This window comes from Aythya fuligula, chromosome 10, assembly GCF_009819795.1.
Source record: "Aythya fuligula isolate bAytFul2 chromosome 10, bAytFul2.pri, whole genome shotgun sequence".
Taxonomy (NCBI): Eukaryota; Metazoa; Chordata; class Aves; order Anseriformes; family Anatidae; genus Aythya; species Aythya fuligula.
Genome location: NC_045568.1, coordinates 4,844,980 through 4,871,956, shown reverse-complemented (window position 1 = coordinate 4,871,956; position 26,977 = coordinate 4,844,980). Strand labels below are relative to the sequence as shown.

Here is a 26,977-nt window from a genome sequence, read left to right as displayed (position 1 = left end):
TTCTACTTACAACAGATGCTCCGATTTATTTCATCACACATGAATACTGTCATAAATTTCCATTCTTTAATGGCATCATGTAACATATTATGGGATAGTCCAACTTCTTTAGCATAGTTTGTTTAATTAAGCAAGGGTGAACAAGTTTTATCTTCATAGACATTATATTCAGAAAAAAATATAAATGAGTCAAACACTTTTGTTTCTAAAATTCTAGTTCTTAAAGCACTTGGATAAAATCTTCTGCCTAACAATCCATGTCATAAATCTGTACAAGTAGATATGAACGCCAATGACAGTATGACTTTCCTTCCAACTGTGACACCTTGGACAACATTTAGCTAAGACTTAGGCAGTTGTCATTTGACTTTCACAAAAGGAACATAAAAATTTTACAAAATGAACTGATACCTGACAAGTTCCTCATTTCAAACACACTTTCCCAGACTGAAAAATATTTTTTGATTCAGAATGTGTCAGATTTGAGAAAAATTTACTTGTCATGAAGTCTAACCTGCAGATGCACCCACTTAGCATCTTCAGAAGAATTCTAACGATGAACTTGCAAGTGGAGAAATAAATAACATATTTCAAGAGAATAGTTTAATATCTAATTAAAATTCTATGGACTCTCCAGTTCTGCAAGTCTCTGAGAAAACTAAAATTGGGGAAGAGAATATTTTGAAAGAGCCTTGGGGTATTTTCAAAAATAAAGCTATCATTACATAGAAAATAAGTGACTTTGGTCTTTAATTCATACATACAATAGATTGTTTAAATTCAAGGTTCCTGAAAATTCTTTGAAAATCTGATTTACATGTACAGAAAAACTAATTTCAGTATTTACATAATTCTTTTGCCCTATTTCCATCAAACCTTCCCCAGTAACAAAAATTTCTATGGCAGTAGTAAAAACGGACACGGAATTATTAGAACTGACTTCTTAAATGCACTTTCACCTTCTTAAGTAGGCAAAGCAACACCAGAAAAATATTTGGAGAAAAAGTACCATTTATTTACCCACACACAGTGTGTCAAGACTCAAGATGTCTTCTTTAACCATCCCTTTGTCATTTTATACAATTTCTTTACACTGTAAATCACAGATTTTTTTGCTCCTAGAAGAAAAAAACAAAACACAATTACGAGAAATCATCAAAATTTTGGAAGACCAACTCAAATAATAGATTGCTTCTACATGAAGTAAAATCTTTTCCTGGAAGAATGACAATAACCTAATATGTCATGTAGACATGCAATAACCTTGTCACAGTCATAACACAGTAAATAATGACACAAAACCACTTTAAATGGTATCAAAGCAAGCAAAAGAGAACAGGATCATTCTGAAGACCTGACAACACTGCACACAAACACGTACAGAGAGCAGCAAAGGCACAGCATCTGTAGGAATGCATGATGCAACTCCTAACTAGTAGCGATGGAAACTTGTAACATCTATCACTGTTCTTAAAATGCTACATATACAAGGGCTTTTACACCATTTGTGCCTGCTGCAGATGCTCCCCAAACCAACACACTGTCCTTTTCAAGCCCTCCCTAATCCATTATTGGCATGCCCAGCTGTGTAGGAACATATTCTGGCCTGGCAATGGACCCCAGCAACCTGGTAGCCTATATTACACAGCAGGACACACAGCCAGAACTATTTAGAGGACTCCAGGCCGTTATGCATTCAGGTTAATGAGCAGGCCACATCTGTATGAGGAATTTAGTCACTGAAGCAAGTCCTCTCCAGAGGCTGAAGCCCACCAGGTCATGCAGATTGGCTGCGCATGTTTGGGTAAAGTTTTACTGGAGGGACAATGGGGAAGAAAGAGAGCGAGAGAGACCAGAATATAGCCAGGACAAAAGAAGAGTTTGCTCAAGCAAGACAAGCAAACTACACACAACTTGTAGACAAGTTTTATGCTTCCAAATCCCAACTTCTTCTAAGCAGATTTTAGTTAGCCTTGCCTGATGCTGTGCTCCAAGCTTAAGAGGCACCTGGTTGCCTTGTTGTAAAGTTGTGAAGTGTAACCACAACGCAGCAATTTCAAAGCATCACACTGATGCCCATTTTGATTTAACATAATCTAACACTGCACACCACCAGAAGTTTCCCCAAGGCAGTTTCAACCCTTAAGGAGAAATAGACCCACAGCATTGCTATTAAAAAGCTTGCAAATTAGAAGCAAAAAAGAGTACCATTTTTTCATAGGAAACATGCCGCTGACTCTTAGGGTAGAAATCTATTCTGGTTTCAACAGGTTGTGAAGTACATTATAACCTCCTTGTGTATTTTGTTATTGCCTCATCCGAGCTAATGGCAGCTACCATTTCATAACTGAGGGAACAAGTGCGTCTGCAAGAGATCAAAACTCCTCAACTTGCACAACGAAATGACATCTGTGTCCTTAGGTAAAAAGAAGTAACACTGAAATGATGATGGGTATGGAGAACCAGGTTAATAAGGCATGTACCATACCAGGTGAAGCCTGGTAAAATGAAAGAAGCAAAAATAACACTGAGATGATGACAGATGCCACGATTTGGCAACACTGCCAGTGTCAGAAGTACACTGTGGACACCGGTATGAATACCTTCTCACGGGGATGTTATCTAGAATAATTTTGCTTCGGAGTTACTTGCCTAGTGCTGGCTTATAATAAACCTCGTGTTAAGCTGGAGTAGCTGTGATATGCTGGCATCATCCCACAGCAGCCCACAAGTAGAGCACTGTGGCACCGCACCCTGCCATTACACCAGGCCTACAATGCAGGCAGGCATTTCTCCGTTTTCACAAGGATACAGAAGGATTTTGCAGCAGCCATTGCCTCCAAGCTTTTACAAGTTTTAGACAGACAGGATTGAGGATGACTCCCACATAATTTGTAAAGCACATCCTTAGTTAGACAGATCCTGAATTTCTATCAGACATGAGCCTTCTCCTACAGACCTACTGTAAACAACAACAGCAAAAAAAAAAAAAAAAAAAAAGACAACATTTTACTGGGTTTAGTCATCTGGTATTTGAAAAATTAAGATGTTGTTCATCTTGGCATTTCAGCAGGGTTCTGAGCTCCTAGCCAGTGGAGCTTTCCTTCTTCCAGCTTTTGCCATTTTTTTAAAATTAAAAATACCCTCCAAAAATCCCCACCACCACACAGTGACTTTCCGGATTACTACCAAGTGTAAACACTTAAAAATTCAAAACTGAAAATGGAAGTTTTTCATGCTGCTCTTTGGTCTCGATGCTTATACGCACAGATGGAAAGCCTATTCCCAGTACACTCTACTTACTAGTTTTTCTGATGTTTATTAAGCAGCACACAGGTTACCTGAAAGGACTGACTAAAGCCCACAGAAGCAGTGTAGCAAAAATCCCACAGTATGACACACCAGAACACAAGGAAAGATCTTCTGGAACAAATTAGACTCAAGTTTAGCTGTCGCATTGCACTTTTGAGGGAAAAATTGATATGACAATGTTTGAATTTAAAGAGACCTTAGAAAATAAACCAAATAAAGATAAACAGTCTTAAGTGAAAGATGCTTTCATTATTAGTAGTCTAGAGTCACAAAAATCAAATAAGCATGCAGTAATGTGGAAAAGCACATGCTATACTTATGAACAACTGTTTAAAAAACCTTTCATAACAAATCATAACATATATGTTGTATTTAATCATTTGTACCCGTGTATCTAGTTTATCTAGTTGCAATTTAAATAAACTCAACTTTAGCTTTTGCAAGGCATCCTTCATAGATATATTTTCAACTTACAGAATCATGTGCATCCCATATGTAAGGTTAAACTTTCCTATATTTAACAATCTTTTTTTTTGTTTTTGTTTTTTAACTAAAAGCAAGCACACTAATGAAGTCACGATGTTATCCTTTTGCAGCATCTCAAATAACAAGTAAATAATCGTGTAAGTTCCAGAGCACCTCTCACATCTGCATTGAAATTACATGCAGTATACAAATTCCAGCCGCAGAACAAGGCCAGACCGAGCTTAGGCATAGCACATAAATGAAGTAAATGGTTCTCATCTCAAAAGTTAAAACTATGTAACTGCATAGCTTTGACAGTTACTGTCCAATCTCCTAGGTACTGTACTTCCAGGATACAGCCCCTCGAATACTGCAGTTGCAGTGCCAGAATCGAGGTTCTGCCATTCCAATGAAGTCAGTGTACCTGTGGAAGCACAATATATATAGCATGTGGCAAAGCAACAGTAACACAGCTGCTACAGCCCTGCATGACTGTAATTAACTGTGCTGGCACTGCAGCCTGCGAGTCAGCTTGTTCCATCAGCTTGCCAACCTACTCTGTCTCTTGCAGCAGCTCGACATTAAGAGATTTTTCTCCATATTTTCCCCCTGCAGGGAGAACTCTGTCGAACTCCACCCACTACAGCCTTGAACCTAGCATCTTATGTAATAAGATGCTTACATTTCTGCCCCAGCACATCATGCTACAAAGCAAAATACAGGTTTATACATACAGCTGGTTTCTTAAAGCAGCCCTCAGGGTGATGAGTCACATCTGTAGTAAAAGTTAATGGTTGTAATTATGGCTCAGTCTCAGAATCCAAAGCAGTTGGACCACATGAAAATGTCTTTCTACTTTAGCTATGAATCTATGGCTTGGTGGTTCCAACTCCCCTTTAGATTTTTCCACTATATGATAGAGAACAAAGACCCAATGCACATGGAATCAAGACCACAAAACTTCAGTGTAAACATCAGTTGTATCTGTTTTTGCTTAAAAGTCCCATGTTCCTTTCATTAGAAATGTTAGTAATTTGGCTATAATATAGCACTATCTTACAGGTCCCCCAAAGTTTCCCTCTAGATATATCTGGATGCAGTATTCTTTATTTTCTTCACTGCTGAAGAGCTGTCATGCTATACAGTGGATGCAAATATTTATATATTGTTAGTATATCATGCACAGACGTGCAAATGTTTTACACATTTGCAGTGCATTACAGTTTAATGCAGTATTTGTTTTGTTCAGGCAGCTGAAGAAGAGAGAAGTTACTACAAATCTACAGAGTATTTTATATAATGCCGCTCCTTATAATTTAAAGAAAATATTTCCATGAAGACACAGTATCCTAACATCCCAACTGTAAGGAAACAAATGTTATTCAGAGCAGCTAAAAGCGTTTGTGTTAAAAGATGACCAATCGCTTCAACTGATGATACATTCCTAATATTTTGGTTTTTAGACACTTTCAAGGCTTACAGTGTTCCTTTAGTAAGATATAATGAAATTTAAGCTAAAGTATCAACATCTCCTTCACAGCAAAACAGAAGAACTTCAGAGTCAGTTCCCAAAGACCATGCAGACTCTGGGTATGTGGGAAAATAAATCAAACGATTGTGCCATCTCTAATGGGAAACAGAGAGGCATGCTTACCACAGACTCAAAAAAAGAAATGTACAGGCACACTTTCAAAAACTAAATAGGGCATTTAACAACAAACAAAAACATAGAGCCTGAGCTCAACTCTAAAACCAAATGGGCAGAGAAAGATGAAAAGAGTTCTCCTAAATGGGTTGAAATTCTTTATTTTGCCTGTGCTCTTTGCCAACAACATTAATACACAGCGTGCCATCTCAGTAACAACTATTCCCAATTTAACATTTAATTTAGGCACATGCTTTACATTGGACTACTATGTTACAGACCTGAAATCAAGCATATTTTTCTTATGTTTTTAAGATAAAAGAATCAGTTAAGGAGACAATTTTGTGTCCCTCTAAACATTAAAAAAAAAAAAAAAAAAAAAAAAGATGGCCACAGATTGAAAATTAATTCATTCACATGTATACACACAGGACAAAAGTACTTATATAGTTACCAGGAACGGAAAGAAGAAAATAGGCAGAACTTATTTAATAGAAAAAACTGATTTCACAATCAATTTTTCACAATTTTCACAAAACAAATAGTTCTCAGGGGCACAGAACATTAGAGGAGATTTGGTCAAAGAATGAAGAAATGCAGCACCCCTAGAGATCAAATTTAATAGCTGAACACCTTCCTATGATACACACTTCTTCCATGAGTCAAAGAAATACTTTCTACATAGAATCCACGCTGTTTTGTCTGCGTATAGTGTGCACCTACATGAGTGGTAGCTGATAAAAGCCCCAAAGGGCACAGCAACGTGAAGAGCATTAACGCCTGCCCCCTAGCGACACGTGTTTCAAATTAAGAAACCGCGACTGAGAGATCTTCATTTGAAGATACAGCAAGACTTCAGATAAGCTCGATCAGGAAAAAGTCTGAAGAGAAATATTTAAAAAAAAAAAAAAAAAAAAAAAACACACCCAAAAAGCTTCTACCTCTAGGCTAACTAAGCCCAAACAAATGGAAACCTGAATTCCTGGGGAAAAAATCACTGAAGATCATAAAAACCCTCAACATGAAAAAGTGACATCAGAAACTTGGTCAGTTACATTTCATTTCTTCATTAACATGCACTAGAATTTAGGGCTTTATTTACATAACTACTGCTTCTGTCCATCTTCAGTATATGCAACTGACAATGTTCTGGTAAGGCCACCCTGCAGGCTGCACGCGTTACAGACGCTTCTGATTGATGCTAAGCAGGGGATCAGGACACCCCAACTCCAGCCAGGCTGGTCTGCACAGCAGCGCTCAGGAAGGCTACCTCTACATTCATTAAACAATGTTCAGGAGCTAGGAAATGCCAGAACTGGGCTTTTTTTCAAATCTAACTCATCTCCCTCAGCACGTAGTCTTTGCGTAACCTGAAGAGACCAATCCTGAATTCAGTTCCTAACAGATTCAGCCAAGTTCTGGCAGAACTGCATTAATACAGTTAAAACAAACAAAATCATGCTAAGAGTAAAAAAATGAAGCTCCACCAAACCTCTCTCAAATTTGTCTTGTGTTCAAAGCAAAGGATCAAGCTTTGCTTGACCTGAATCAAACTGCAAAGATGCATTGGCAGAAAATACACGTTTGTTATTTACATTTATTCTATGTAACTAGCTGGTTAGAAGACAACTAAATTTTATTCTGAAGAAAAAAAAAAAAAAAGCCACTACATAAAGGAAAAAGCAGTTAAGACAAAAGTGAAGAGGAGGCATTTCAGGTGCACAAAACAGAATATATGGTAAAAAATGACAAATCCTGTTAAAAACATGCATTAGGACCCCCCAGAAGTCCTAGTAATAATACAGGCTTCAAGCGATTTACTGAATGACACATAAAAGGAGCTAACAGTTCCCAGAGGTGATTTTCTGTCTATCACGATTTAGACAGATGGAGAGCATAAACAATTTGACAAATCTTAACCACTTTTATTCACATTCCTGCAGTTACATATAAGCAGCTCTGCTCCATGGCTCAGCCAGGCTGCTGGCTTTCACAAGCACTGAATTCACACACGGTGACACCTCTTCACACCCCTCCCCTCCAATTATTTTGCTCTACAAAATCTATTCTCTATGGATTCAGAAACAGACTGGTTACAAGCTGATATTTCTAAAAGCCTCATGTTGCAACACAAGTCTTAACCATTAGCAGGTAATTTTGGCAACAAATCCTAAAAATAATGCTTCACTTATTTAGTTGGAAAACTTGCATTAGGAAGTCATATATGTGGTACATCTAGCTCACACAACAAAAGTTTGCTTTTACAAATTGAGGTATGTCCTTCTGCTCCTCCAAGTACAAAGCTGGGCAATAATTTTGTTATACTTCTTTCCCATAATAGAACTGGACTATTAAGAGATGCATAAGAAGTACAACTGTTCCTGCTTACTTTACGCAGCAAACCACTAATGGTCCTGAACACTGCAACTTATGCTTCTTACAAGGAGATATCAGTGCAAAGAAACTTTGGAAGTGAACAGCAGCTGTAGAAATCTGGATAAAGATCACTTAGTAAGAACGTATAAAAGCTGCTTTTAAAACTAGTAACGACATTGCTTGTATATAATTGCTTTGTGGAAAATATAGCATAGGTATGAATGAGGTCAGACTAGAATATGAGCAACTTCATGCAAGCCTCAAGATTTTTTTATTTTGCAGGAATTAAAATGAGATCATGAGTTTGTCTGTTTTTAAGGTAATGAAGACTCAGGTTCTAAGCCTTTCTTTTGAATTGAGGTGCAGTTCATTCAGCTTCTTAAATGTAAAAAACAGAGCGTCTTAAAACTAGATTTATTCCAGAACTCAGAAAGACAGGATGAAGCTTCAGCTATGTAATTGGCAGTAACTTTTGTTCAGTTAGGAGGGTTTTGGTAGCTGAAAAACATCCCTCATTTTCCCATGCTTCTACAAAGCAAGTCCTTTTTTGCCTTCTACATCTTCTCTCACACTGACTTTTAACACTTGACTCTCCTTCTAAAGTAATTCCTTCTGAACTATGAGAGTTACAGTAATATCCAATACTCACAAAGTATGTATGTTTAGCTTGGAGTACAGAGGGTATCTGAACACACACGTCTTCTGAACTCGGACAGAAACTTCAGATCCTGTCAAACTCTTCTCACTGTACACTCAACCCCTATTTTATAATGAGCTAACCTGACAGTCTACATAACATCAGTACAATGTATTTATCATTTAGGGATCCAACCACATGTCATAGGGAATTATGATTTTTTTTTTTTAAATAAAAGAAGAGCAGAAGCAGTGCACATCAGATAAATATAAAAGGAAAGTGAAGTCAAAGATTTTTGTTGTTTTGGTTTGTCCTTTTTTATTATTTTTTATTGTTATTGAAGTCATGTAGACTCCAATTCCTTTTGACATTTTACAATTTCTCAATAGTTACTGAAAGCAGAAATATCTATTTCTTATTTCCATAAACTTCCAATATTGTCATTAGGCACCCAAAAAGTTTATTCTTTAAACTCTCAAGCAAGGCAATCTTGGGGCCCTAAAAATTTTACTTTGTAAAATCAGAAAGCCTACATGGATAGAAGCCACACACATACTTACCAGCTGTTAGTATGGTTTTAGCACTTTGCACTATACTAGAAGATCTCACAATTCCTGAAATGCCTGCAGATAGAAAAGCATACAGATGTTATCCATCTCAGAAGTTCTGTGTATGATGCAATTCATTCATCTAGCATTCACACTATTTCTCTAAAATGATCAGTCAAAGGATTCATAATTATGTTCCAGAGTTATGTTCCATCTAAGCACTGTCTAGATCAGAACAAATTATACTCATTGTTTACGTCAGTATGAAATTGGGATTTTGCACTTCTCTTGTCAAGTAGATATGTTTATATTGTACAGCATCTGACTAGCTTTTTAAACGATCGACTTTTAGAGACAACACTCGTTTGCCACTTCACACTGCAGCACATTCAGTTTCCATTCTACAGAGGTCTTTAGGTGTAAATGGAATAGCGTATAAAATGATACTTGCAAGAAAATAAAAGCTTTAAGAATTTATATTTGCGCTAATGCATAAAAGCCTACTGATATGTGCAGAACAAAAGTACTGTACATTATTAAATACTTAAAAATGAAGGAAGGCAGTCCCAGAGTTAGTCTTCCAAACTAAAAGTTATTTTTCTGCATTAACCAGAACATAGAGTACAGTATTATTTCTAAAACCTTCTTTCAAAGGCACTTCTGTAAAGAGCAAAACCTAAGGATACCCATGAACAAGTAAGAGGAATACAATATTCCACATGCATAAATTTTATTTATTTATTTTTGGGATGGGGGAACAAGTCATGCTGAGCTAGTAAAACATCTAGGGAAAATGTAATTCAACTTGAGTACTCAGCTTAGTCTGGTAAGATTACCAAATGGTTTTCTCTGCTCTTTATCCAAATGCTTGAATGAGAAAATTCCTTTGGCAACAAAACTGAAAGAGAGGTTTTGATTTGTCCTTCTGAGAGTATAAACTGCTTGGCTGGAGAAGACTGGATCTATCAAACGTTTTGACATTTAAGTGTTGCATTCCTGTCCACAAACCATAGTATCAGCCATGCCTGTAATATCCACATAAGTACAACTAGCAGAATAAGTAGCTCAGGGTGGACAAAAGAGTTGTAAAACTCACAGCCTGCTCCCAGATTCGGCTATTATCACACTACTGTTGCAGTACATCCCCAGTAGCACAAGAGCTGACAGACTGACATAAAAGAAGCTGGACATCCTAGATGGCCAGGTGCAATGCGTCCTAGACTGTCAATGGAGAAGAGAGCTGAGACTCTTTCTCCTTCCACCCCCCCACCCCAAAAGAGAAATCAGTGCAAGAGCTCCCTCTGCAGTTGGCTCCTGTCTTGCGGCTCTCAGGCATCCACACATCGATGCTCAAAGAACTTGCAAAATCGCTGCCTGGATCTAAGATGTATCAAAGTACAAAGGACTGTTCAAGTACTAAACATTTTCATTTATCTGCAGAATAACAGAACAGTTATGTCTGCAGAATAAGCTTTAACTTGCTTGTACAACAACCTTGTCTCAGAGAAGCTACCTGTGATGATGAGAAGCACCTCAATCTTTTTCCTCAAAGCTTCAGTTCTCTGCCAGAGCACCAGATATCTGGACGAACTATTAATTGCAAAGGGTAATGCCAGCAAGCTAGAAAATACAGCACCACATTGTATGACTGGGAGAATATACAGCTTAATATTTAGATGAAGTTATGCCAGCCAATGAAATCCTGAAGCATACCGCAGTTAGATAGTCTAAGTAGGTCAGAGACTATTTCTGTCAAGATACAAAATAAAACTCTTAGCATTTCTACTGATATAGAAAGGTATTTTCCATTATTTCAGGGACCTTGTTTGCAAACAAACAGTAGAATATGCTTTTAAAAACTTATTACAAGATTAACTTCTTATTGTCTTATTCCTTCTGGCTAAATCATCCTTCTGAATTAGAATAACATATACCATAAATCTTTATATCTATCATGTCTTAAAGGGGATTACAGACAGGCCTACCTTGATGCACCACTAATCCACAATCAGGGTCATGGGCAACTTGCAGTAAAATTTCTTCCACATCTCTGTTTTTTCCAGGAGGGTCTACCAGAGAAGTTATCTTTTGTTGCAGATTCTTTGGCAAAGCCATGAGTTGTGTGAATTGACCTTCTGGGCTTTTATCAATCTGAACATTATTAAAAAATAAGACAGTAAAAACAAAAATTCAGCATTAACAAAGTAATTTCTATTCAAAGAAATCATGAAAGTCTTCTGGCTATCTTTGGCCTGTGATAAATACCTCAGAGAACTCTTATCAATTTCACATGTAAGTTATTGACAATGCTAATGAAAACTCTCCATGTGCTGGCAAACGCAGTGTCCCAGTTCTAAACTGGAAGAATAACTCAATGGAAAGACGTTAACTTCCATCCAAGGGAAGCCTAAAGTATAAACAGAATCTTACTGCCCCTGCAAGAAACTTCTCATTGAAACTGTACCATTTCTGCTCTATCCAATTTCCTCTGGAACATAAGAACATGAAAATGAGAGAAAATGTTCCCAAAAGACCACTTAGCTCTGTTTCTTCTGCTGAATATAATCAAACCAAACACACACACACAGTTTACTTTGAAAAACATTTTCTCTTCTTTAAACACAAACCACATCTGGTTTGAGTAATTTGAAGGAAACACTCATTTCACATTTTCCAATCTAAATCAGAAATTCAGTGACCCTGTTTTGAATACAATGATACCAACATGCAGGCCTGTACACGTTGATACAAAACGTAAGCACAAATATTGAAAAATGTTTAACGGGAAAGGGCTCTCCAAAATGGGGGGAAAACATTAAGAGTCTGAGTACTCCCACACATCTTTTTACACATTTCTTGGAGGCATCGGTCAGGAGTTTAGTTGTCCTGTACTCCCTCTAGTCAATTGGAAGAAAATGATATCCAGATGAATCACCCACTGACTACAGAGGGAGTCAACAATGCACAGGCTTTTAACATTATGTGGGAGGAATCCATGCCTGAAACAGAACTATAAGAACTAGTGTCTGACTTCAATTGTTTTTAAGGAATCTTCTAAAAAAGATTTTTCTCTGTAATTCTGAAGATGTGTCCTTGGAGAGGGTGGTTTCTATTCTCTGTTAAGCAGCATTCCAGATAGAAGTTATCCATTTCAGTCTGGGGAATAATGGCAAATAACCACCACAAAACATGAAGAATAAACTATACAACAGTATATACTCAATACAACAGTAAAAGGATGGCATTTCATCCACAGCCTCAATGACTAGTACAGAATTCCAAACAGATGTATTATCTAACAATATATTTCTAGTATGATACCAGATTTTGTTCCAAGGTAATGTAACAGGGAATAGTATTCTAACTAGTCATTTTCTTGGAGGAAGCAGCATTAGTTCTTTTCAAAATTCATTTAAATATTTCTGTTAAAGCATTCAAAAGTACATTGTTAAGAAAACATGGAGACAGCTGCAGCATAATATAGATTTGCCTTTGCAGTACTCCAAAGAGCTGCAGTAGAAATGTTTACTATACTCAAACTTGCTTGTATCTCTAACAGCTTCCTTCAGTTTCTTACAGACACATCCTAAAAGGAGGCATTAGTGAGATGCTTACCAAGTTGACCCTGAGGACAGAGAACTCATATCCATGAGACAACTCATGTTATTTGTAACTTAATGTTGAAATGCATATCACAGCTGAATATTAGCACAAAGATGTGCATACTACAAGAAAAAATTACAAACAGCCCCCCCCCAACTGTGACATCCCGCCCCTAATTGCCATGTTTCACTTATACCTTAAGCCACAAGGATGGAATTCAAGACAGTGGTCATTCTGGACACCTGTTTTCTGACTATTAGGAAGAGATTTTTTTTGAGTATGGGTATTTAAAGATAATGCCAGAATTTCAGTTGGTTTTATTCAACTGATATTCATAACTAGCACAAGAGGGTCTTTTTTTTTTTAAATACACTTTTTGACTGCAGAAAGTTGCACCTCTAAGTTACAGCCTAATCTTTTTAACACAAACCATGTGTTTATTCATCACTTCCTAGACTGCTGTCTCCATATGGTAACCATTAGACCACACATTTTCAACTGCTCTTCTCTTGTTCCCTTGCTAGTGCTCTAGTCCTGTGGCTATGCTCAAAGAAAACAAACAGTAGTTACTACATATGCAGAGACTGGTATTCACAACAAGTTTCCCAATTGCAGAATTAACTCAACAATAGAAACATAATAGCAGGTATAGTGACTACAACTGCGTGCCTTACTGTGGCATAATTCTCGCCTTCTGTCAATGTGATAAAGCATTCCACCCCACCCCCTTTTTTTTTTTTTTTTTATAATGTTTTTAAGAAAACCACTTGCCTCTAGCCTTCCCAGATGGTGCTTATACACCACTTGAGGGCAGTCCTGCAATATGTTACTGTATAGCTTCTGAAAATAGGGAACATTAGGTTTCACAATGTTCTGTACTTTCGATCTGTCTTCTCCTATGATCATTCTGAAATCACCTAGTCAAGAAAAGAAAAACAGTTAATTCATTAGGGCAAAACTGAAAACACAAATAAGGAAAATACAACAGAAATGAACACAGTACAAAGCTGTCATCTAAAACTATTCTTCAATTCTATCAGTGCCTACCTAATTGATAAGATTTGTCTTCTCACAGTCAAAAAATACCATCCAAATAACTTCAAGCACAGAAAAGAAACTTCAGAACGGTGATGTGGCCTCTGCTATGCTATAACATCAACCCATGCATCCACATTTGCACTTACATAACAAAAAATTCCAACTTCCAAGTTTAGCCTCCAAAGCAGCAGAAACACAATTACATCCTTTCCAATCATTCATCAATTTCAATGGGTTACTAAACAGTATTAGTGTAACCAGCCCCAACACTTGGTATCCAAAACCAAATAACCTTCATTTTTCCAATTCTGAAAGAAAATAATCTGCATTATCTTTGCACTTCAAGGGCAACACTTGAAATACAGCTAGTAGCAGCCATGGTCAGATTACAATGTCCCTTTTTCTCTTAGACAACTACTTTGTTAGATTGGAAAAGCAACTCCTTTCAACACCACTGCTACTCTACTCACCTTTACACTTCCTTTTAAGATATACTTTGTGACATGTTCTAATAAGAAGTTCCAATGTCAGTGAATATTACTGTTTACCTACCTCTGCTATGTATTACACCCTGGTAGCATCTAAAATTACGAACTAGGAGTTAGAAGCTCAGTGCTGTCCAAAATCATGAATCAATTCATTGTCACACTTCCCACCGTTAGGAGATAAATGTTGTTGCAAGGTGGCAACTTGCTAGCATTACTTAATTTCAATTTATGCCAACCAGCAAAACTAATAAAAACTTCCCAGAGTATTTCCAGACACTGTCTCACCGCTTTCAAAATGCAACAAAAAAAATTATTTCCCAAATTAAAGCCTGAACAACTCTTTTCAGCAGTTATGTACTGCAAGGAGACTGATTAGAGTAACTCAAAAACCAGTGTTGTCTACTAGAATCCTGCCTGAAAAGTTTAAGACTTAGCAAAAAGGCAGCAGAATAAAATATCTATAAACATGTCATTGACAGCTCTTTCCTTGAGCATGCCTGCCTGGGAGTGTTATTGCTTTAGCTGTATTCACCCAGCAGAATCAATTTCAAGATCTCATAGCATGCTAACCGATCTGCCAATTTTCTGTTTAATAGCATTGTTTCAAAGGATACCCATAAAATATCTTGGTCACTGGTGCCCACTAAGAATCTAATGACATTCCTGGACAGGTTTCAGATGAGGCAGGTAGCAAACACACGGGCTGTGCAACCCTTCACCATCACTCAAAGAGATAATGGTTCAGAAAAAAAATGCTATGGAAAATCTGAGCAAATTGCAATCTAAACCAAACAGAGAAATACTATGTAAAGAATAGTAACACTCCTCAGTGGAACTAACCTGCAGTTTATAAATGCAGTGTATGTTTTGGGTTGTTTGTTTGTTTGTTAAAAAGGAATGCAAGGCCAAGCTTGCATTTCTATATGAGCAAAGGAAGTGGTGTGTAAAATGCAATTCCAAGCAAACTTGTTCCTAATTATTTCAATAAAGACGTCAATGTTTTAAGAGTAATACTTAATTTTCATAGTTTTATTTTAATGATAATTTTCATACAATTAATTGTGGTTTTAAAGACTCATTTGGAACAAGGGGTTTGGTTTGTTTTTATATATCACTTCATTTCACCACAACCAATCATCCATACCTAGGTGCTTGTAAATCAAGAACAGTTTTGCTTACGTACCTCTACCTATCCCTCAATGAATACACACAGCCTTTCCAAAATGTTATGTACCCAGCAGTAAAATATAGCTAGTGGAGCATGCAAAAGTGTAGGTCCAAACCAAAAGAACATCTGATTTACTACGTATCAGACTACTTGCACACCGTACATGTGGTACAATAGCTCCAACTACAGCTTTTCTCCTCAGAGACTTTAGACACCATATACTAACCAGAATAGGAGAGTCCTGCAATCTGCATATAGAGGTCTTCTTCAGAGAAACTTTCTGGTAACATGAGAAAGGCTGCTGTGACTGCACTCTTCAGATTGCTAACAAGCGCAGCCTGCAGCTTGCCATTCTCATTCTGTGTCAGTATTTTCACCTGAAAAAATCAGAGTAATTGGAAGCAAGACTTCAGGAAAGTGCTACTGAAGACGGAGCTAGAAATGTTACTCAACCCAACATGAAAAATAATAAATTTGAATTAGATCCTATTATTATTGTACAGAAAAGACCTAAGTGTCATCTTCTGTTTACATAGTGGGATAGGGGAACTCTTTCTAGGATCTAATAGTCTGCTACAAAAGGCTGTTTTTACAAACATATTCAGAACTGTTGTAAGCAACAGCCATCAACTATTCTCTGAAGATCTATTCACCTTTTTCATGCTCATGAATTTAGGATTAATCAAAACAGTAAGTTTAAACGAATAAAAAATATTTCACATGGTATTATGCAATAGGAAAAAAGACCACTGTCATACTGAAAGAGAGTGGTACACCAGAAAAACAGCAAAGTTTTCCTATTCACCTTCCCTATACCTTTTTTTCCAATAGAGGACTCCTTGCTGGTGCTCTACCATATGGTTGAAGCAGCTCCTTAGACATTAGCTCTCCTCCTAGGAGAAGTAGGGTTTTATTTTGCACTTTGTATGAGGAGAACGTCACTGCAATGGGAACTTCACATACATGTGAATGGATCACTGAAGTTGGATGATTCCAAATGCCACAAAGACAAGTTTATCTTCAGGAAACATTCAAACTGTTCAAGACCAACTACAGAATCCAGTAATCTAGGATATGGAAATATACTGTAATAAGAAGCAGATCTTCAGTCAGAAGTCAGCATAGAAAAATATTACTATAGAACATTAGACAGATAAAGTCAGCCCAATTTATAAGGTGACTGACTGTGCCCTTTCAAAACTGACTCCCCCAAGAGTATCTTCTTGTTGTAAGTTTCTTTCATTTTTAAGGATTCAGGTTGGGCAATACTGTCTTTCTTATAAAGGGCAGCTTATTAATATTTGTTTACTCTAGAATATATGAAAATGCAAATCCACCAGCAGTTATGAACAAACGTACCCAATTTGTTTTTTCTCCCCCAGAAGCCCACATGCAAATGATTTGCAATAAAACTTGAAGTTCTGCCCCCAAAATATAACCTGAAAAGGCTAAGGTATCATTTCATGTAAATATTTTCTTTTGGTGTAAATATTAACAGATGAAGAAAATGAATCCAGACTCAATACGAAAAAAAGAAAAATTAAGAATCTGATATAGCTGCCACACAAAATTCTTCTTATTGAATGCACATCAACAAGGCAATGCCTGGGATGGCTGATAGTATGTTCAGAACTTTATTTCTCCCTGTGGCAAAGTTTTTGAAAGTGTAAAACTAGAACAGTATCTCACTTTGCTATGGTGGTGAATTCAACAGTATAGAGGTTGCTCACCTCAGGCTTTCTGAACTAATGCATGGTTTTGCCTAACATTAAGTCTATACAGCAGTCTGGAATTGGTCCAGGGTGTTTTTTTTTTTTAATTGCTTTGTATTTCCTAGCGTTAAAATGAAGGACAATGATAAAACACACTAAACTACTGTAAATTCATCTCCTGGGAAGCCTTGAATAAATTTTATTTCCTTGAGAAACAGGGAAGTTTACTGAATGCATACTGACTTTTTCAAATACGATCCAATAAACAATAGCATCTGGTCATGAGGACAAACTAATATTTAAAATCTCCAACTAATTCACTTATATCCACTTTCATAGATCGTTGCTACAACAAAGCAATAAAGACAGGCAGAAAAGCAAAGCCTGTGGTGCTAGTCCTCCTTGTGGAAGGCCACAGGCTGGCTTTAGTGAAAAGAGTAATCTCCTTCGCTAAAAATACTCCTTAACATACATCAGATTTTTGTTTTTTTCTCTACGGGAAGCACTATGCAAGGCTTCAATATTTAAAAGCATAAAGCACTGCCACAGCGATACTCTTTAGGAACAAAATTCAAACAGACCAGAGAGCTAGAAAACACAGGAAAATAGAGTGCAATTGTTGGGGGTAAATTTGTAAAAAGCCCACAGTTAAGGAAAACTGTTTCACGATACAGAGAAATTAAGATCAGAACTATTCACACCACATGAGAGGAAGAGAGTCCCATTTATTCTGGTTTTACACTATACATGAAATTCACTTATCTAACACTACAAGTAAGACTTTTAAATTATTAAATATTTTCAGTGAGGGATATATTCAGTTTTATAGATAAGCATTATTCCCACTTCACCAACGCAACAGCTTTAAGAAAGAAGTGTTCTATTTTCTCTGCTAGAAAATTCATACCTAAGAAACTGTGAGCATTTGCACGGAAAGATACACACAAACAAAATACAAGAAGAAAATCTCATCATAGAATGAGAGGTTTCAAGAGTGCTATTCCAGTTTGCCAGTTAGCTACACCTACACTCTGCTAAACATCACAGTAAGAGGATTTTTCCATTGTTTTTCGAAGAATGTTTTAAAGTATTTGGACAATGGGGAAATTCTGCAAACTACTGCTCTGTTACTCCTTTGTGGGAATTTTTGCAACACAAAAAACCTAAATTTCCCAACACCCCTTTAAGTAGTACAAAGTACTTCTATATACTATTCATACGCTGCCCTCACCTCACTTCAATTTATTAAACACTTCTCTTAATGGCTTTGGAAGGATAACAGTAAAATACAGCTCCTTTATCACTAACACTATGGTTAACAAAAATTCAGTAGCACTTCAGGTGCTTTTAAAAATCTTCCTCTGAAAACACAGTTCTGTTTCACTTGTCCTTGTTTGTTTTACTTTTTAGTTACATCAGCATTTTTTTCAGGGAACCTGTCAGTTATGAAGAAATTACAACTAAGTTTATTCAAATTTTCAATACAGTTAAACAGGAATTTAGTATACCAGAGTTTTAAATTTAATTTAGCATGAAAAGCCAACAAACTTAACACAAACAAAGAAGCCTGGGAAAAAAAAAGTAGCATTTCTAAGTGGCAACTCCATCTATTCAGCCAAACATTCTGAAAAGATTACTTGGTCAAGGCAAATCAGCCTACAACAGAAACAAAACCTCCAGTAAAAATGACACCAAGATTCCTAAGGCAGAGAATGTTTCATCTCATGTACTAGAATAGCTTGGCTAGCTTTTACTCACAGAGCGACAGATTTGTAATGGAACACCAGAAAGGCACCGAGCTCTTTCTTGTCTACATGACTGAGAAGAAAATTCTCAAACTGTAAAACAAAATTATTCTGGCCTCAGTCAACTGTGTCCAGAACTAGGCACTAATGGCATGTAAGAGATTATAGCAAATACAAAAACAAACCCAACCCGATCTCCTCTCCAAAAGAGGCTTATTGTACATTTTTAAGGAGGAAGAAAATCTTTCTACCACTATCACTTACAGCATGTTTATCAAAACAATCAAATCAGATGCAAAAACAGGAAGAGCAGATGTTTGAAACCTGTAAAAACAAATTTAAATACATTTTGGGGAATGTCTGCAAACACACTGTAACATTGTAAAATCCTAGATAGTGATATTACAGACCCTACAGGAAGAGACAGTTTAAACACCCACCACATAATCTTTCAGTCAATTTCTATTTTAAATCCTACAGCGTTTATCCAGTGCAAATTCCTATGAGCTTTATGAAAATAACTTGTACCAATTCCTTATTTTATCTATTAAGCGCATATGCATGAAGATATATCTGTCTCTTGTTAGCAACCAAGCAAAATACCAAATTATACTTATTGTGCGAGTATGTACTCCTACTGAATTTAATCAGAAGACATAAAGCCCATTTTATATGTACTGAGAAACCCCAAAATAAATCAAAGCCGCAGCAAGTGTAGTTACGCTGAAAATAAACAATCAGTATTCATAGTTGAAGTGAAACTCCTTCAGTTAATTTTCCTCAATGTGTTTAATTTTATTCTTTATAAATGTAACAGCTGTTCAATGTGTTTAGTTTTATTCCATATAAAGACAGCAGCTGTTCTAATCTGCACAATGCCACAGTAAGTCACTGGAGATGAGGAAAAGTCAGTTGCGCTCTGACAACCTATTTAAAGTTGCATCCTAAGTTATTCATTAAGAGCATAATTAACTTCTGCTCTATGACTTGCAGAGAGTTGTGTCACCTCCTATTTCCCATTCCTCCCCCCCCCCAAGAAAATTTAACTTGGCACTGCTGCCATCTGCTGAAAGCACACTGAATCAGACACCTTTGGCAAAGAAAACAATGTTCTTTACATGTTTCAGTTAACTGTAGATATTTAACAAGAGAATGATCTAGACGGTAGCTGCAGAGCAAAGCAGCTTTCATCTTTAAAGGCTTCTATTATTTAACTCAACTTTAAGTTTCCAGGTGACACTAACTTGGGAGGAGCTCCTGACTACATTGAGGATAGTGATACCTTGCAGAGAGATCCTGACAAATTAGAGCTGGGCAATCACTCTTGGGGCACCACAGTAAAAGAAATAGTAATAAAAGTAAGTATTATTCGGTGTCCAAAGGAGGGCAGCAAAGATGGTGAAGGCTCTAGAGGGAGTCTTCTCATGACAGGAGCAGAGCAGGCTGAGGGGGGGCCTCATGGCTGCAGCTCCCTCACGAGGGGAGCAGAGGGGCAGGCGCTGAGCTCTGCTCTCTGGGGACAGCGACAGGACCCGAGAGAACAGCGTGGAGCTGGGACAGGGAAAGGTTTTGCACCCAGAGGGTGGTCAGGCACTGGCACAGGCTCTGCAGGGCAGCAGTCATAGCCCCAAGCCTGCTAGAGTTCAAGCAGTGTTTGGACAACGCTCTCAGACACAGGGTCTAATTTTGGGGTGGTCCTGTGCAGAGCCAGGAGTCGGACTCAATGATCCTCGTGGTCCCTTCCAAATCAGGATATTCTATGATTCTATGAACTGCATTAAATTTTGGTGACTCCTGTTATTTTTTATTTAAGTGTAAATTAATGTTAAATGTAATATTTAAATTTTTAAGGCACTCTGAGTTAGCATAATCCAGTTCCTTCAGATTTACTACAGGCAGAAAACTATTGTTAATATACCTAACTTTATTTTTTTCCACGTAACACAGAATATTAGTAAGGTCTATATTTCACTTTCTTTCTGAGAGATTATCCATCTAGTAGGACTAGACCCCTAAATCAGGGCAGACAATCCCTTCAGTACTGACTCATAGATCACGAACAGTTGAAGTTAAAACTACAAGTGGTAATTTTGCATCCCTGTAATTTCCTGCATTTCAAGAGACATAACTAATAGTTACCGGCTTTTGTAGGCGTCCAGCAACATAGAGGGTTTTCCAGTGAAGTAAATCATCAATCAGGGCATCAGTGCTAATTACACCATATTTTATCATCTGGAGAAAAAAAGGAAAATAAATGTTTTTGAACAATCGTATCGCTGCACTGTTTTCATTACAGGAAATTTACTATTTTCTGTAACTGCCTTTAATTCTAAGGAACATACACCTCCAATACAATATTGCACACATAAAATTAAAAACATTTTACTGTCTACATCTTGTTTCTTAATCAGCTTTTACTCCCAAGTATTTGAAAATTATTCTCTAATACACCTTTACCATAAAAGCATCTCTTTGATAACACTTAGAGAACTGCTCTTAGATAATAGCATCATACAAAGAAGAGCCACTTAAGTGACATAGCTCCATAGTAAGCTTGGTTTGGGGCTTTTTGTATTTTTTTGGTTAAAAAAAATAAAAAAAGACAGGATAATTGGAAGAAAGCAAGAACACAATACAAGAAGAAGGAGCAATGCAACTACTTACTAGAAAAAAAAAAAAGTCAAATAGCAACACTGATAGCCTAAAACAAGATAAAGGAGTTCCAAAAGCAAACTAGATTTTTTAAGTAAAATAAGTTGTAAAGAAAACCAATGCATGGACATCTACCAAAACACAGGCAGTAAAAAAAAAAAAAAAAAAAAAAAAAAAGTCACATTTGCATGCAGTCTGCTGGAAAAAAAAAAAAAAAAAAAGTGTAATGGAAGACACAAAGGACCCTCTAAAATCCTTTCTGGAAAGGAAGTTCCAATAAAACCATTCCCGGATTAATTCCTGAAGGAAAATGTTCTTCAAATCCCAAAGTAACCTAGTCTAGATAGAGACTGACCTGAAGAAATTTGAACATTAAAATGAATCTGTTCTTTAAAAGATTTAAGTTACACTTAGTTTTACACCAGCAAAACTATGCAGTAGTTAGAATACTCCACAGTATCTCTCAAGAGATATAATGGAAAAAAAAAAAAAAAAAGATATGAAGGATTTCCTATGAAAATATGAAAAATAATGAAGAATTTGTCAGCAATTTGAAATAAATTATAAAGACATTTATGGATACTGTAACTGGGGGAAGGGAAGAAGTATCAGGAAGCTTTTATTATTATTCTTAGAAACTCTTTGATGCTAGAAAACAATTTGTGATTTTTTAGTTGACATTATGGAAGAAGTAAGATGAACTCTTAACAGTTACCAGTTTGTACATCCTGAGTTTCCAAAGATTATCACCAAAGCAAGGCAGCCAAGTCCAGAAATTCTGGATAAAGGACCACAGACTGTGATATAACTAGTTATTAGATAGGCAAATAAAGAACCAGGAAGAACCAAATTGCATCACAAAGGTAACTGATCCCTAAAATAAAATCCAATACCCCTTTTGATGTAAAGAGAACAAAGTTTAAACTCCAAATTCTTGCCTCATCCAGATACCTAAACAAAATTGCAAGTATATAGTAATTTTTTTAAACTAGCTCTCCAGCCTCATATGAGGAGTTCTGACATGTACCCAACGTTACTGCAATTTCGTGCTCTGACAAACTTCAGTTTGTACAAACAGCATTTTTCCCACAACTGTCCTTCATGTAACTTCCAATTTTCTTAACAGAACTTGCTTCTGTTACGTCCAGTTTGTTACCACATGGCAAAAATTACTCTAAATCAGTACCAATAAACACAGATACACACTTCCTTCCCCTGCCTCCTTTCTGCACTCCTCTTTCGAAACACAGTCTACACATAATTGTGGTGTAGGCCTTGCTGGACAAGTATTACTTGCCTGGAATGATTAACTATACCCAAACATCACAGGTAAAGATGTTTACCATTAAACAACACAGATGTCAATTACAGCTTGCTATGTTAAACACCTGTGGTTTTTGTTTATTTGTTTGTTTTATGTCAAACAAACAGAAAGGATCTAGTTTGCTATTACTATGTGGTCAACTGCTGAATTGAAGGTTGTGTCGTCATCTCCCCCCCCAACACAAAGCAGCGATATACTACTATATGGCCACTGACAAAACTGCAAGTGATAAGGAATGTAAATTCAGGTTCTGAAGTGCTTTAGTTGTGAATTTCAAACATTACCCATGTTTGTAAAGTGCTAGAACAGCTGCTTTTTAATTAGTATGATATTTGTGAAACAGTTTGAGACCTAAATATTGAAAATATCACCAATTAAGCATTAATTGCAGTCTATCAGATGTGCTTCCTGCACAGAAATCTGCTTTAAGCTAATCATTTCAATATTTCATGCACAAACATTTAACTTATTAAAACTCATACTTACCCTACCATTACATGGCACTAAAGTGTTGTAGTAAATCCCTGCTCCATAGCTCTGTATATTACTTATCTGTTTTGGCCCAAAAACTTTTAGGAAGGAATAATGACTCTTGTTCTTTAATAAGTTCATCATATGCCAGGTCACAGAATCATCAACTGCAAACACAAAGTCCAGCATATTGTTCTGTGGATACAGAAAAAAATACTGGTTTTCAGATCAGGAAGGAAACAATGTTAATCACATTAATCCAATACCTGCATAATAAGCTAGCTACCAGCTAATAATGGTCACTTAATTAAAAACAAGATCGAACACACAAGGCTTAACATTGGACATAACTTGAAGGTTACAATGGAGCTGTATGTTTTTCAGGTCACTCTACCAGTGATGGTCCAAAATTTTCCTTGCCCTCCCAGTTACACCGCCAACCTTCAGCCTTCTGTAACACCGGCAATGCACGACAAGGTCTCAGTAGCACTACTTCCCAGCTCTACTAATAGCTGAAACTGCTAATGAAGAGTACTTTTGCTAATACACAAGGCCACAAACTGGGAGATGAGGGCAGATAAGTCAAGAAACTGCACTTCTACTGTACTCGCTTTTATCAACAAAGCAATCCACAGGCTAAAGACTTGTAACATTCAGCGCCGCGCTGTTCTCCCAAAGAACACTGTCCACGCATCCCTTTGCACGGAGGAGCTGCAAAATCACCACTCATCCCTACCATAAACCAATATTTTGAGTAATAGTGCTTCAAATTCCTTAGGCTTTGGAAGTAAGAAACACTTAAAGCCACAATTGTGGAGCATGCTTAACAGGCCAGTGTGAATGCACAGCGCAGCCCAGGAGCTGCTTTAAGAAGTCAAATGCAGGCACGGGGAGATCCCAAGCTGTTCCTAAGTGGCTTGGCCCCCAAACGTGGGCACCCAGAAGCCCTGGGTAACAACACGCTTCGCCACAGGTACACGCATCCTGTGGACAGCACGAACGAGCCTGAGCGCTTCCTTAAAACCAAAACGTAAAAGCTAAAAAAATGCAAAGCTGAGTTGTGAAGCAGGGTTCCCAGGTACGAGATAAAAGGGCAACTGAACGCCTAACTGCCCTCGAGGACTGTCAGCCACAGGCCCACGGCTCCCTGCGGCCCCCGACGCCTCCTGCCCACCAGCTCCCGGTGGCTGCGGGCCGGCTCCGCTCCCCGCCTCTCCCCGTGCCCGAGCCGCAGCGGCCCCAGCAGCCCCCGGCCACCCCCGGGAGGTTACGAGGGGCGTGGAGGGGGGGAGCCGCGCTCACCTCGCTGTGCCCGGCCGAGGGCCCCGCCTGCCGAAAGACGCCGGAGCCGTAGGCGAAGGCCAGGCTGAGCTCCTGGGGGAAGTGCGCCAGGACCCGCCGGAATTTCACCCCCGAGCTCGACAGCACCGGCAGCGCCATGGCGGCCACCTCGGCCGCCTTCCCCCGCCCGCCGGCTGAGGCGACGGCGGCGGCGCAGGGAGGAGAGGCCGCGCCGGGAAGGGGCAGCGGCATCGTCACGCAGCGCCCTCTGCCGCCCGGCGCCGCCGCCATCCCGCTCAAACCCGGTTTAGTGCCCCGGAGCCCCGGGACGGCACCCACGGAGGTGCCAGGGGGGCCCGCGGCGGCCTTCGGTGCTTCGGGGCTGAGCCCCCCTCAGCGCCCCCCCGGCCCTGCCTGCGGGCGGGAAGGGAGCGAGCGGCCCCTGGGTGCCTGCCCGCCGCTGGCAGGGTGTCGCAGCCCCCACACGATGGGCTTTTAGTCCCCGTCCCCCCCCCCCCCCCATTTTGTTTCAACTGCTGTTTTTTTTTTTATCTATCTATTTATTTATGGTTGGTTGGTTGGTTTTGTTTAGTAATCGCAATTTTGTGCCCCTTCTTTGGTTGTTTTCCTTTTCCCCTTGTCCTTTTTTTTCGTGTTTCCCGCTGATTCAAGGCTTCCCTCAGGAATTCTTGTCAGCTTTATGCTCCTTCACACTTCTCCCATGCTGTGAAAACAGAAAGCCCACGACGTTTAATCATCACATTTGTGCTCACGACTGTCTCACACTCTCCTTGTGTATGAAGTACTCTGCCGAGCCTGTCGGCTTTAATTTTCAACTCCTATATAATAAATGTAGCTCAGTATTAAATACATAAAAATTGTTTATGAGATGGAAGCCTATCTTGTTTCCTCAACATTTTATTCTTTCTTCCATCTGTCTTCTTTAGGATCACATGTTATCTTTCATGTTTTTATGGCTTTCAAATCATCCCATTTAGGCTGTATGCTGTTATGAGAAAAGAGGGGCATTAAACATCCAGTCTGAGGCTTTAAACATGTGATTAGATCTTTACACGTTACTGGAATTATACATCTGCTTAAAAGCAATGTTATATATGAGACCATCTGTAATTATTACAGAAAATACACTATCACAGAACCACACGATGTTAGGGATTGGAAGGGACCTTGAAAGATCACCTGGTCCAATCCCCCGGCTGGAGCAGGAACACCTAGATCAGGTCACACAGGAACACATCCAGGCGGGTTTTGTCAGCTTTATGCTCCTTCACACTTCTCCCATGCTGTGAAAACAGAAAGCCCACGACGTTTTTGAATGTCTGCTGAGAAGAAGACTCCGCAACCCCTCTGGGCAGCCTGTTCCAGTGTTCTGTCACCCTCGCCATGAAGAAGCTTCTTATGTTTAAGTGGAACCTCCTGTGTTCCAGCCTGCAGCCATCGTCCCTTGCCTCATTAGATGTCACTGAGAAGCACCTGCCTGCATCCTCCTGATGCTTGTCCTTTACACATTTATAAACATTAATGAGGTCACCCTCAATCTCCTCTTCTCCAAGCTAGGGAGACCCAGCTCCCTCAGCCTCTCCTCACAAGGATCTCCCTTAATCATCCTCGTGGCTCTGTGCTAGACTGTCTCAAACAGTTTCCTGTCCTTCTTGAACTGAGGGACTCAGAACTGGATGCAATATTCTAGATGTGGTTTCACCAGGGCAGAGTAGAGGGGAAGGTGAACCTCTGTTGACCTACTAACCACATCCTTTCTGATACACCCCAGGATGCCATCAGCCTTCTTGGTCACAGGAGCACAGTGCTGCCACATGGTCATCCCGCTGTCCACCCAGGATCCCCAGGTCCCTTTCCCCGAAGATGCTGTCCAACAGATCTCCCAGATCTCCCTTGGGTAAGTCTAACTTTATGAAATCAAAATAAAAGTAGAAGATCTTGAAATATATATTTTATGTAGGGTGTGGGTGGATGGATAGTATTGACCCAGAATGACCTTATTCTAATAAGTAATAATAAATGAAAAACTGGTTTGCAAGTGAACAAACTAGTAGCATTTCAAAGGGCAATTATTATGGTGTTTACTAATATTTAAAACTAAGTTAGCAAAGCAGTCTCTAGAGGGAAAAATACCTTTGGAATATTTTTGTTTGAGTGGTTGTGTTTATAAAGAAAACACGGGTAATGATGTTGTCAAAGTATTCTAGAATTTTCTACACAAATCTTGATCTTACCAGCTCAGAACTTCTATTTGAGGCCCCCAAGGTGGATTTTTATTTATTTTTTAATTCTTATATATAACTTAAGATCTTGGTTTGTAGCTTTCCTACCACTGTGTTCTTCTGTGTATTTCCTTAACTGGCTTTTATGTATTTTAGATTAAATCTGAGATATGTTTCTTATGTACATTACTGACTTTTAAATTCATTTTGTTTCCATTAGCACAAGTAGCTTTGAGACTAATAGTTTGTGACTTGTAGCCTATGAAGAG

General features: G+C 38.3%; 1 protein-coding gene across 1 annotated transcript; it reads right to left on the bottom strand.

Annotated features, from left to right (window-relative positions):
• Nucleotides 1-24,654, bottom strand: TAMM41 (TAM41 mitochondrial translocator assembly and maintenance homolog). Its single transcript, XM_032194169.1, has 8 exons — nucleotides 24,487-24,654; nucleotides 23,200-23,379; nucleotides 20,877-20,969; nucleotides 15,507-15,657; nucleotides 13,358-13,503; nucleotides 10,969-11,134; nucleotides 8,996-9,058; nucleotides 1-1,118 (listed from the first exon to the last, which is right to left on the bottom strand). Exons 1-8 carry the CDS (start codon nucleotides 24,622-24,624, stop codon nucleotides 1,042-1,044), a joined length of 1,014 nt encoding a protein of 337 aa, XP_032050060.1. The 5' UTR covers nucleotides 24,625-24,654; the 3' UTR covers nucleotides 1-1,041.
• Between the last annotated feature and the right edge of the window lie 2,323 nt (nucleotides 24,655-26,977).

Excerpts from the sequence above, each read along its gene's own strand:
- TAMM41 (XM_032194169.1), bottom strand. The coding sequence starts at position 24,624 with ATGGCGCTGCCGGTGCTGTCGAGCTCGGGGGTGAAATTCCGGCGGGTC. Across the intron at positions 13,504-15,506 it reads TGCAGGACTCTCCTATTCTG|GTGATTTCAGAATGATCATA; the intron begins GTTAGTATATGG and ends TTTCTTGACTAG. Across the intron at positions 1,119-8,995 it reads TAAAACCATACTAACAGCTG|GAGCAAAAAAATCTGTGATT; the intron begins GTAAGTATGTGT and ends TTTTTCTTCTAG.